Source organism: Arachis ipaensis, chromosome B07 (assembly GCF_000816755.2).
Source record: "Arachis ipaensis cultivar K30076 chromosome B07, Araip1.1, whole genome shotgun sequence".
Classification (NCBI taxonomy): domain Eukaryota; kingdom Viridiplantae; phylum Streptophyta; class Magnoliopsida; order Fabales; family Fabaceae; genus Arachis; species Arachis ipaensis.
The window spans coordinates 85929102-85942070 of record NC_029791.2 but is presented as its reverse complement, the minus strand read 5'-3'; the positions used below and the strand labels follow the sequence as shown (position 1 = coordinate 85942070).

At 37.4% G+C, this 12969-nt stretch overlaps 1 protein-coding gene across 4 annotated transcripts; it reads left to right on the top strand.

Moving 5' to 3' along the window:
• LOC107609542 (AT-rich interactive domain-containing protein 6) lies at positions 7728-12707 on the top strand. 4 transcript variants are annotated; one of them, XM_021105985.1, is made up of 14 exons: positions 7728-7926; positions 8139-8609; positions 8689-8822; positions 8977-9016; positions 9297-9349; positions 9840-9885; positions 10332-10424; positions 10694-10822; positions 10946-10997; positions 11108-11183; positions 11768-11834; positions 11922-11972; positions 12132-12224; positions 12407-12707. In XM_021105985.1, exons 2-14 carry the CDS (start codon positions 8250-8252, stop codon positions 12509-12511), a joined length of 1299 nt encoding a protein of 432 aa, XP_020961644.1. In that variant the 5' UTR covers positions 7728-7926; positions 8139-8249; the 3' UTR covers positions 12512-12707. The 4 variants fall into 4 exon arrangements, with proteins under 4 accessions (XP_020961644.1, XP_020961645.1, XP_016167029.1 ...); XM_016311543.2 differs by having other exon boundaries at positions 7730-8048; positions 10709-10822; XM_016311542.2 differs by having other exon boundaries at positions 7730-8048.

The window sequence follows — 12969 nt, the reverse complement described above, 5'->3', positions numbered from 1 at the left end:
TACTAAACTAGGAGAATCAATAACACTATCTGAATTCTGAGTTCCTATAGAAGCCAATCATTCTGAACTTCAAAGGATAAAGTGAGATGCCAAAACTGTTCAGAGGCAAAAAGCTAAAAGCCCCGCTCATCTAATTAATACTGATTTTCATAGATATTTTTGGAATTCATTGTATATTCTCTTCTTTTTATCCTATTTGATTTTTAGTCGCTTGGGGACAGGCAACAATTTAAGTCTGGTGTTGTGATGAGCGGATAATTTATACGCTTTTTGGCACTGTTTTTAGTATGTTTTTAGTATATTTTAGTTAGTTTTTATTATATTTTTATTAGTTTTTATTTAAAATTCACTTTTTTGGACTTTACTATGAGTTTGTGTGTTTTTCTGTGATTTCAGGTTTTTTCTGGCTGAAATTGAGGGACCTGAGCAAAAATCTGATTTAGAGGTTGAAAAAGGACTGCAGATGCTGTTGGATTCTGACCTCCCTGCGCTCAAAGTGAATTTTCTGGAGCTACAGAAGCCCAATTGGTGCGCTCTCAATTGCGTTGGAAAGTAGACATCCTGGACTTTCCAGCAATATATAATAGTTCAGACTTTGCCCAAGATTTGATGGCCCAAACCGGCGTTCCAATTCAGCTTAAGAATTCTGGCGTTTAACGCCAGAACTGGCATAAAAGCTGGAGTTAAACGCCCAAACTGGCACAAAAGCTGGTGTTTAACTCCAAGAAAAGTCTCTACACATGAAAGCTTCAATGCTCAGCCCAAGCACACACCAAGTGGGCCCCGGAAGTGGATTTTTACACTAAACACCCTAGCTTACTCATTTTCTGTAACCCTAGGTCACTAGTTTACTATAAAAACCACTTTTAGTGATTCATCTTGTACCAGATGACATTCTACATGTTTCATATTGTATCTTCTATGGCATGAGTCTCTAAACCCCATTGATGGGGGTGAGGAGCTCTGCTGTTCTTCATGAATTAATGCAATTACTACTGTTTTCTATTCTATCACGCTTGCTTCTATTCTAAGATATTCATTCGCACTTCAATCTGATGAATGTGATGATCCGTGACAATCATCATCATTCTCACCTATGAACGCGTGCCTGACAACCACCTCTATTCTACCTTAGATTAAATGAATATCTCTTAGCCTCATGATTCAGATCAGAGTCTTCGTGGTATAAGCTAGAATTATTGGCGGCTATTCCTGAGATTCGGAACGTCTAAACCTTGTCTGTGGTATTTTGAGTAGGATCTGGGAAGGGATGACTGTGACGAGCTTCAAACTCGCGAGTGTTGGGCGTAGTGACAGACGCAAAAGGATCAATGGATCCTATTCCGACATGATCGAGAACCGACAGATGATTAGCCGTGCGGTAACAGCGCATTTGGAACATTTTCACTGAGAAGACAAGAAGTAGCCATTGACAACGGTGATGCCCAATATAGATCTTGCCATGGAAGGAGCCTTGCGTGCATGAAGAAGAAGACAGTAGGAAAGCAGAGATTCAGAAGACAAAGCATCTCCAAAACCTCAACCCGTTCTTTATTACTGCATAACAAGTATTTATTTCATGTTCTTTTACTTTTTACAATTAAATCTGAGAATTATTGATATCCTGACTAAGAGTTATAAGATAACCATAGCTTGCTTCAAGCCGACAATCTTCGTGGGATCGACCCTTACTCACGTAAGGTATTAATTGGACGACCCAGTGCACTTGCTGGTTAGTTGTGTGGAATTGCAAAAGTGTGATTGTGATTTCGTGCACCAATGACCTTCCTGAGTCATTAGGGGGGCATTTCCAGGATATAAAAGTCAATGGGGAATGTGAGCCCTTTAATGCTCACTAATACATCTTCAGCAATTCCAACCACTGTAATAATGCTTTTCTCTGCTAACACAAAACGAGCTGCCGACCTTTTTAAGGGAGGGAGCCTCAAAGTATCATATATAGACAAAGGCATTATACTAACACATGCTCCTAAATCACACATGCAGTCAGAAAATATCACACCTCCAATAATACAGTTAACCATGCATGGGCCTGGATCACTACACTTTTCAGGTATAACTCCCATTAAAGCAGATATAGAACTACCTAAAGGAATAGTTTCTAATTCATTAATTTTGTCTTTATGTATACATAAATCTTTTAGAAACTTTGCGTATTTAGGTACCTGCTGAATAACATCAAAAAGGGGAACAATTACCTTAACCTTTTTGAATATTTCTACCATTTTGGGATCAAGTTTCATCTGCTTCCTGGGCTTCCTTGTAATTTGTGGAAATGGAATAGGGAGGGCATTTTCTGCAACGTCTGCATCCCTTGGTGCTTCTTTCTGTGGTTGAGCTTCTTCTTCTTCACCCATGTCTTGTGTGTCCTCTTCTTCTTCAGCATCATCTACTTCCACCACCTCTTCAGCTGAGGCGTATTCTGATGGGATTGGCTCTTCCTGATTCCTCTCTTGCAGTGTGGTTCCGGAGCTTAGGATGATGGCATTGATGCCACCCTTTGGATTGGGTAAGGGTTGAGAAGGAATCCCACTGGAGCTTGCATATTGAGTGTTTAAAGTATTTGAAGTATTGGGTGATGCCAACTGAGAGATGAGAGCTTGTATAGCGGATGCTAGGCCATTAACTGAACTTTCCACATTCTTTTTTCCTTGCGCAATGGATTGAAGAGCCTCATCACTCGGAGAGGAATTAGATTGAGTGATCTGCGGAACTTGTTGTTGGTTGAGCTGTGGTCTTTGGGACTGCCTCAGGTGAGGTGCTCTGTAAGGCTGGTTCTGGTTCTGCTGCCTGTTGTTGTTATTATTGCACCTCTGGTATCCTTGATTGTCTCTGCCTCCTCTATTATTGTTGTCCCTCCAACTCTGGTTAGAATTATCTCTCCAACCTTGGTTGGAATTGTCCTGCCATCCATGGTTGTAACTGCCACCTTGATTGTATCCTTGATTGGGGCGGTCATAAAAGTTATGAGTGGCTGCCACAGTGTTGTCTTCCTGTTGGAGCTGCGGACATTCATCAGTATAATGGCTATAATCAGTGCAGATCCCGCACACTCTCAGTGGGACTAACTGTTGGCTTTGCTGTGCTTGTTGTTGACTCAGCTGCATCTGCTTCAGTAAGTTGGTCATTTCACATATACTCTGAGTTAGAGTAGTAGTTTCCTTGTTAGAAGATACCTCTGCAACAGCTTTTGACCGGCTTTGTTTCTGCCTGTGATTTCGAGTAGATTCAGCTAAGTCGCTGATCAATTGCATGCCTCATCAGTGGTCTTGTACTTTTTCATAGACCCATTGCTAGCACTTTCCAATGTGGTCTTATCTTGGGGCCTCATACCCTGTGTGACGTAGCCGAACAACACTATCTTGTCAATCATATAGTGGGGGGCATGCTTCCAGAAGGTTGTTGAAGCGCTCCCAGTATTCGTAAAGAGTCTCGGATTCGTCCTGAACAATCATGGAAATGTCTTTCCTCAGTTTATTAGTAACTTTAGCCGGAAAGAATTTTTCCAAAAATTCTCTTCTAAGTGTATCCCAGTCAGAAACAGTTGCTGCGGAATTGAGTGTAGTACCACTCTCTCGCCTTCCCCTCAAGAGAGAATGGGAAAGCTTTTAACAGAATAGAAGTTTCATCTGCACCATCACGCCTGACAGTAGAACAGGCTGCTTGGAAATCCCTAAGGTGCTTGATAGGCTCTTGAGCAGGTAAGCCATGAAACTTAGGCATCAAGTTGAGCAGGGCAGTCTTTATTTCAAAATCTATAGCCACTGCTGGGTGATGCGCTTGAAACGGTTGCATAGTAAAATCAGAGGCTCCAGCCTCCTGGATAGTAACTCTTCTAGGGGCTGCCATGTCACCTGCACGTAAATCAACCGAATCAGTAGAAAGGGAGCTTGTTTCTTCCTTACGTGACGTTTCAGATTTGCCCTCGGGGAGGACTAACCGATGCCGAGCTTGCCTTATACGTGAAATAGTTCTTTTGATCTCAGGATCAAATACTGGCAAGCTTGGATCAGGAAGTGAACGCATCATTTAACGAAAGAAACATGCAGCTCATAGTAGCAAAATAAAATAAAATGCAAATAAATAAATTCCAATCAATAACTTAGCACGCTATTGTAATTTCCCGGCAACGGCACCAAAAATTGACGTGGCGAAAATTGGCGAGTTAAGAAATTATTATAAGAGATACGTTGCAAGTATAGTTCTTAACCAACCAAAAATCCGCTTATCAATTTAGAAGGGTTGTCACAAAATTAGAATTAAAATACTGGGAGTATGAATCCCAGGTCGCCTCCCAACGAGTTGCAGAAAGGTGTGCTATTTTATTAATCAGATATTTTCTAAAATGGTTTGAGTTGATAAACAGGAAATTAAATCAGAAAATTTATGTAAATTAAATAAAAACCTTGACCGGGAGAAGATTAGTTGGAAACCCTATCCTTGATGGAGTTCTCCCAAGATAAAAGTGATAACTGAAGGTTGTCTGCTCAGTTATCCTTTATCAGATAAAGGAAAGTTAAGCAAGTTGGAAGTCAATTTCTATTCACAAGTTCTAATCCTCTCCCTTGGGAAGGACTAGTGTTAGTGACTAGAGGGCGACCCAGTGCTAAACCCAACTATAATTTTACTCTTGAGCATTCCAACTCAAGGTCCTCCTTTCAATCAACTCCCAATCAAGTTATGGAACTACTCGCTCATTATGAATATAAACTTCGCAAAATGAGAAATGGAAGTAAAGAAAGTATTGATAAATAATAATCAAAAGGATCAATTAAAATAAAAATAGTTCTTGTATTAATAAATTCTAAAAATAATCCAATAGTAACTCTGAAGAAATTAAGGATATGGAAGAGTAAGTGACAAGTAAGGAAACAAACTAGAATGACGGAGTCTTGACGGAGGTAATAACTCTTCTCAATATCCCAGTCCAAAAAGCAATAAAATCAAAATCCTAAGAACTATGAATGTGTAGAGAGAAAAACTAGAGAAGGAGTAAAATCAGATCTAAAACTAAAATTATGCGGAATGAATGTTGTTCTCTGGTCTCTGCATGTTCCCTGGCTCTAATATGCTTTTCTGGGCCAAAAATTGGGTAAAAACAGGGCCCAAAATCGCCCCAGCAAATTCTGCAGATCGCGCACGTCACGCGATCGCGTCATCCACGCGTTCGCGTCATCCAGTGTTTTGCCTTGCCACGCGTGCGCGTCGTCCACGCATTCGCGTCACTCTTGCAGCCTCCAATTCACGCGTTCGCGTCAGGCATGCGAACGCGTCACTGCAATTTCCTCTATTTCACGCGGTCGCGTGAGCCATGCGTCTGCGTCACTTCTCGCTGGTCATCTCCTCAATTTCTTGTGTTTCTTCCATTTTTGCAAGCTTCCTTTCCAATCTCCAAGTCATTCATGCCCTATAAAACCTGAAACACTTGACACACAGATCACGACATCGAATGGAATAAAGAAGAATTAAAATACATAATTAAAAGTCTTTAGGAAGGTTATTTTAAACCATGGAGTAGTTTTGGGAAGGAGTTGTAAATACATGCTGATTTAATGAATAAGTGGGTAAAGATTTGATAAAACCACACAATCAAACACAATGTAAACCATAAAATAATGGTTTATCATTCCACATAAAAATAGATATCAAACTAGAGATCTATTTACATATGGTAATATAGCTACATCATGGAAGTCCATAAAACAGAAATACTTGTGATACATGAAGCAAGTTGCAAGTACTTTTGACTTAGCGATTTGATTCAGTATATTTAATCATCATGTGGACTATATAATAAGAAAATATCTTTTAACTACTTTGTACGAAGATAATGTAGCATGCAATTTTGGTCTTAAAGATGGATACATCAAAGATGATAGGATGAAACATATTTCTCCTATGTTATTCTTTACCAAGGAATAATCGATGTTCAATAGATTCATTCAAGTAAAAATCTAGCAGATTTATTCATAAAGTTACTTTCACAATCCTCATTTAAAAGATTGGCATCTTAGATCAGAATGCATCGATTTCGTAATCTTAAATGATGTTGCCAAGAGGGAAAGACCGTACTCTTTTTTTTTTTGGTCAGGATTTTGTTCTTATTAACCTTTTTTTGGCAACATTTTGTCTTTATTTAAAGGATATTGTACTATTTTTCTTTCACAAATATTTTTTTTTCATGAAATTTCTCCTTAGTATGATTTACAAGCATGAACACTAATAGAACTTCTTGATTACAAGAGAAAATCTGAGTATAATATGATGAGTATATTATTATTGAGTGTGATAGAAAACCTTAGAGAGATATATTTGAGAATATTAATACTAAAATTCATTTTATCATTTTGGCAACTTTCTCATTTTAAAAAGTCTTGCTCAAAAAATTTTCGCTTTAGTTTTACACATCTCTTATAATATGATAATTAAAAATATTATTTGTACACTAAAATCAACTATTACGCATTTATATACAAATATATGTATTATTTAACTCATGTTTAATGTGTATTTTATATTTTAATATATATTTTATATTAGTGACTATTTTTTGTGTTGATTTTAATGTAAACCTAATAGTTGTATGGGTTAAATACTTTTTTTGTTCCTAAAATCTTGAATCAAAATTAAAATCGTCTCTAAGATATTTTTGCGTTTAAAATCTTTAATAATATTTAATTTTATTTTAAAATCATCCTTTTCTAATTTTTAGATCAAAATATCCTTAGTCCCAAATTCACCCTCATTCCTTCTTTTACTTTCAACAACCACAAATGCACAACTTGAGAGGGAGGGAGAGCAAGAAAAAAAACAAAAAAGAAAAGAATAGGGGAAGAGGTAGAGAACGAAAAGAAGAAAAGAAAAAAAGAAGAGAAGAAGAGGAAGAAGAAGGCATTGCTGGCGAGTAAGGGTGTCGCTACTCATTGACGTTATTTTTCAAAGGCAACTCCATCCCATTCTAACATTGACGACAACCACCATCCCATCTCGTAGTTACAACACTTTCAACGAACACAAGCAAGATAACAAATGACAAATAGGGTTAAGATGGAGCACAACAGTGGCCTTCAACAATAACAACGACGATGACAATACACAATTGACGACTTCAGCATCAACACAACGATGTTCTCCTTTTTTGTCATGCCCTTTTTCTCTTTTCTTTTCCTTTCTTGTTTTGTTCTATTCCTCTCTTCACGTTTGAACTTCTTTATTACCTCTTTCTTTGTGTTAATCTCGTTTGATTTTTTTTTAAAAAAAAAAAACTAAAAAAGAATAATTGGTATTGTTGTAGGTGAAAAGGTAAATAGTGAAGATTTGAGTGAGAAGAATTGTTGTTATTGATGACGATGATGAATGAAGACATACATATAGTTACAGAAAGTAATGGTGAATGAGTATTATTGTAATGAGAGTGTGTGTAAGTATGGTGGTGAGTATGAGAATGGAACTGTGGCAATGTAGACTACACTGGATGTAGTGAGGTGAACAATTTAAGTGAGGAGGGTAAATAGGAGAGATAATAATAAAATTTATTTTATTAAAAAATTAGAAAAATAATAATTTTAATACAAAATTCAACATTAGAGACGATTTAGATTTTCACCCAAGATCTTAACGATGAAAAAAATACTTAACCCTAATAATAATAATAATAATTCGCATAAAATTTCAAAATAATATAATTTGCAAGGCAAGCACATGGAATGAAGGATAAGATGGTCTTTTGAGGTGAAAGAAGGTGGAATACAGTGGATCTGTGACGTAGAGCGGTGGTGGTAAGGAGGTGCGTTTTTAAGTTAACCGCCGTTGCGGAGGCTACTTTAGGGTCCCAACTCCCAACTACGAATCCTAAGTGAAGTCTACTGAACCCAACCGCCGTTGGGTCAGCTCAGCTCAGCTCAGGTCTGCTTCTTCTTCTTCTTCTTCTTCCTTTCTTCCAATATTCCATGCTTTCACACAAACACGCTCTCTTCATTCAACCAAGCTACATTGTCACTCCCCAAACCCTCGCCAATTCACCCAAGGTACGCTAAGCACCACATCACATTCACATTCAAGGCCTTGTTTGTTCCCCTTATAAATCGTAAACCGTTTTTCTTTTTTCCTTTTATTAGGGCTTTTAATTCTCGTCTTCTTCTACACCGCGACTCGAATTCCGTTAACACCCTAGCGGCACGATGCTCATGATTTAGTGTTTGAGTAGAGCTCAGGATTCGCAGTCACCCATGGAGGATGGCCCCGAGCGGCTAGTTGATAACTCTCATGGAAATTTAGAAATGGAGGTTGTTGAAGATGACGATGCCGCTTTGCAGCGCCAGCACCATTCAGAAAAGGATCAGAATGTGGATTCCAACTCCCCTGCTCAGCTCCAACAGGATCATGTCATGTTCGATCGGCAAAGTGATGACAACAAGAATGCCAATTCTGCTCTTCTTTCTGTGCTAGAGACCAAGACGGATAGTAGTAACACGCGCCTTGAGAATCGCCTTCAAGATCCTAAAGTCCATTCGCACCATGAATTACTCACTCCGAAGCCTAAAGAGAGGAATGTTAGGGAAATGAAAAACGTGCTCCATGATACTGAGGTAATTCTAACTAGAATACTTGGGTTGCTCATTCATTATAAGTTTCAAAGATTGTATTTGTCTTGGTTTTTACCTGCAGATGACTGATTATGATGAGTCTGGTTCGTATTCCGAACGAGAAGCATTTATGAGAGAGCTGGAGAGTTTCTATAGAGAGAGATCCTTGGAGTTCAAGCCTCCTAAGTTTTATGGAGAGCCACTAAATTGCCTCAAGTGCGTAACATATCCTTTCCAACTCATTGGAATAATCCATATCTTAATGGCATTGTAAAATCATGCTTGGCCTGCTCCTCCTATATACATACTAGCTTTTGTTGTTTTTCTCACCATTCTGTTGGTTGATTTCTTACGTTAGCATGGTTTGTAGGTTATGGAGAGCTGTCATCAAACTTGGTGGCTATGATGTGGTATGGATCCATCTCCTACATTAGTATTCATCCTTCGTCATTTTTTTGCTTGTTGTTGGTCATCCCCATCGTTCTCACATTCTAAAGCTCTTTAATATTGCTGTCTATATAGTAAACTTCGAACCAAGGCTGCCTTTTACTACTATTCTTCCAGTGTCACAATCTTATCCATGCCTTTTCTACAACATATGATTATTGATGACATGTTTTGTGCCTTTCTTTTTTTAATTAATCATTCTAATGGGTGACAGAACTAATCTTACCTACTCTTTTTATGCAGGTAACTGGATCCAAGTTGTGGCGGCAAGTAGGAGAGTCTTTCCATCCACCCAAGTAAGTCTGTTGTTTTATAGTTTTGTGGCCGGATAGGGCATTGTGTTCCTTAAATTGACTAATTTCTTTTTGTCACTTGTGCATCATCTTCTATCAGCCAGAGCATCATATACTGAGTTTAGTTTTCACGGATTGTGTATGAAATACTTCAATCTTACATCATGGGTCGATTGATATATATTTGGAAGGAAAGGAATGAAAATTGGCCTGAATATATATATGATTGTAATAAAAGAGTGTCGGAGCATGCTCACCTCTTGTGTCTTCAGTGTTCCCTGTATCTTTCTATGCCTGCATAGCCCCACATCTGGCTTTTGTGCTGTTTACTACCAGTAATAAACACCATATGAGCAATATGTCGTTTGTTGCAGCTGCTTGTTAGCATTAGCATATTAGCATATATAGTTTCTAAGAGATAAATAGCCTTCAAGAATTCATCTCAACGCCATATCCTTCTCTCATTAGGACATTGAATACATTTCTCTCGCAGGACTTGCACTACAGTCTCATGGACGTTTAGAATCTTTTATGAGAAGGTAATGTTCATTTTTCAAGGAATTTTGCATAATAAATAGCTGTCATCTCTAATTATTGGTAAGACTGCATGTTTAATATTTCAAGCATTCATGAATTTGATAGAATTTCTAGCTATTGTTGATACCAAAATAGACTACATTTTAACAAGACATCTGATGACACATATATCATTTTTTGTTTGAATTGTTGTCTACTTCATTGTCTCCCACTCTTTAAATGTAAAAGAAACTAGTCTGTATCCTGTCTCTTGTTCACCTTACCATCACATTAGCTGTCTTTGTCACAGGACTTCTTCAATACAAATGAAACTAAACAGAGTTGCTATTATGTATCCTTTACTGCCTTGTGCCATTCCCATGTCACTTCTGAGTCCTGATACCTTTTCTATGCAACTTGCATGATCTGTTGATCTACTTTATTCCTGATGTTTTTTCAATTATGTCAGGCACTTTTAGAGTATGAAAAGTATAAGAGAGAAATTGGGGAGCTACAGCTCCCTGTTGGATCATTTCATCAATCTTCAAGTGTGGAAAAAGAGGTTTGTATTTTATTTTATTTATTTATTTATTTTTTTGCTAGTTCTTAATTGCAAACCACCTTTTGTTTTCCTTTTGCCAAGCAATGGGCCTGATAAGTTATGAAACTGAATAAGCTTGTTCTTGTTCCTTAATTATATTGTATCTTACAAGAGACTCAAGTTGGCATGTGAAGTAATTGTGCTTCATATGAATGGGTTTGAACAAAATAGCTGCTTACCTGATAAGACATATTGTTTATATATATAGCTATAATAGTTTAATTTTGCAGACTGCTGTTTACCAGGCTCCAGGCTCTGGCTCTGGTAGGGCACGAAGGGATGCGGCAGCACGTGCAATGCAAGGTTGGCATGCCCAGCGCCTACTTGGATATGGTGAGGTTGCTGAGCCAGTTATTAAGGTCTGTTGAGACCTATAAACTTTGCATTCTTATTTGTTGTGTATTTGCGTATATAGTTATATATACATGAATGTTTTATGGCAATTTTTTTATCAATAGAACTTGTGTAATTCTCTTGCATAGGATAAGAACTCCAATTCTACTCCGAAACGAGAAAAGAACCTCAAAAGTATTGGTATGCTCTCTATATGCATGATAAATCATTATTTGTTTATTTTCTTAACAACATACCCAATTGTTATTCAAATTGATTTTGAGCTCCTTCTACATGATTTGATGAATTAGGTATGCTAAATAAACACAGGACACCATCTGTTCTTGAGCATGCTGGGAAAGCTGCAAATATTGAAGGAGATAGACAGTTAAGTTTCTTGTCTTTTGAATTGATTGATCTATAGTCTTTTCCATGTAGTCATTATTTTTGTGTCACTGTTCGGCCTTATCCATCCATGATCTTTGTTCATGTTAGTAGCAACTGCCTAAAGTTATCTCTTTAATAACTTCTAATATTGATATCTTTTTATAAAATATAAGATGTTGATTAAAAGTACTTTTGTTATTACAGAATAAACAGATACCATTTTTCTACTAGATTTCTTGGTTTACACCTTTACATCACAATAAAATAAAGAATTAACAATACAACACAATTCAGTGTGTCACAGTCGAACTACCCTGCCCATATCTTGATTAGGTCCTTAGACTTCTCCCTTCATGGTATTGTAAACCCCTCGTTCCCCAAGGTTTCTATATCTATGTCCTTCTTCATGGAAGGTTTTGTTAACTAGAAGCAGCAGCTAGTAAAATTTTACCCTTTGGCATTTATTATTAGTGCTGATTTCTTTATCAGTTTAACCATTTATAATTTGTAGTATCTACTTTGAAGCCAAAAAAGGTATGTATGCATTTCATTCAAGTTTGTGACTAATGATTTTCATCTGGCAGATTGGTCACGGCAGTTGTAGATGTTGGACCCCCAGCAGACTGGGTGAAGGTCAATGTGCGAGAAACTGTAAGTCGGTTTCCTTTTTTATTCTCTCCCTTCTGAAGTAAATAGATAAATAAATGAACATGGAATGTTTGTTGTATCTATGTACAGAAGGATTGTTTTGAGGTTTATGCACTAGTTCCTGGACTCCTTCGCGAGGAGGTAATCGCTTTGGTTCTTTGTCTGTAATCGCTAAACAATAAATAGCAGTACCATGATATCATGTAAAATGAGTATTTCGTTTCCACTTATCTAAATTGTCTATTGCCTGTTTATTTGGTGTAAATTTTAACTGCTAACTAGATTTTAACCAATCCGCAGGTGCGAGTCCAATCTGATCCAGTTGGTCGTCTAGTTATAACTGGTCTCCCAGAACATGTTGACAATCCATGGGGAATTACCCCCTTCAAGAAGGTGAATCTTATGTATCCATAACAGAGTCTAGACATAATTCTATTTTCGGGCGAATACCTTAATGGTGACAGTAGTAGTAAAAGTTATAATGCTAGTACGGCAATATTTTAATTAACTTCTTGGGTGAAGGTGCTTGACTGAAACTTGAGGTCTTCACTTTAAATATTTGTTTCTTGTTCCAGGTTGTGAACTTACCTGCAAGAATTGATCCGCTTCAGACATCTGCTGTAGTTAGTTTGCATGGCCGACTGTTTGTACGTGTTCCCTTTGAGCAGGGAGCTGTGTAACTTTCCTCCTTTCATTGGTTGGCTTCTTGAAGTTCATCACTCAGGACTTGAAATGTGCTCTACAACCAGGGCATCACTATGTATGGAATAGCGGAAACTGCCACCCAACTGTTATTATTGTTTTTTCATTTTTATTTTTATTTTTACTGTTAGTTACATTTTCATGGATGCAATATATATGCTTTGATTATCTTCATATCCTGTGCGCAAGTACAATTGCCTATTCATACTTTATTTTGCGCTGCAGCATCATTAGTAGTGAGTGGTTAAAGAACTCCTGCTCCTGCAAAGACCAAAAGCGCGTTCTTAAGGAAGTTTATAGGTTTTTTGGATTCGCAACTCTACATACTATAGACGAGTTTAAAATTCCACAAAAAGAACAGATTATGTGTTTGATGTAAATATTTGTATGAAAACATTTTCATGCAAATATAATAGCTAAAAATTATTAAAAGGTT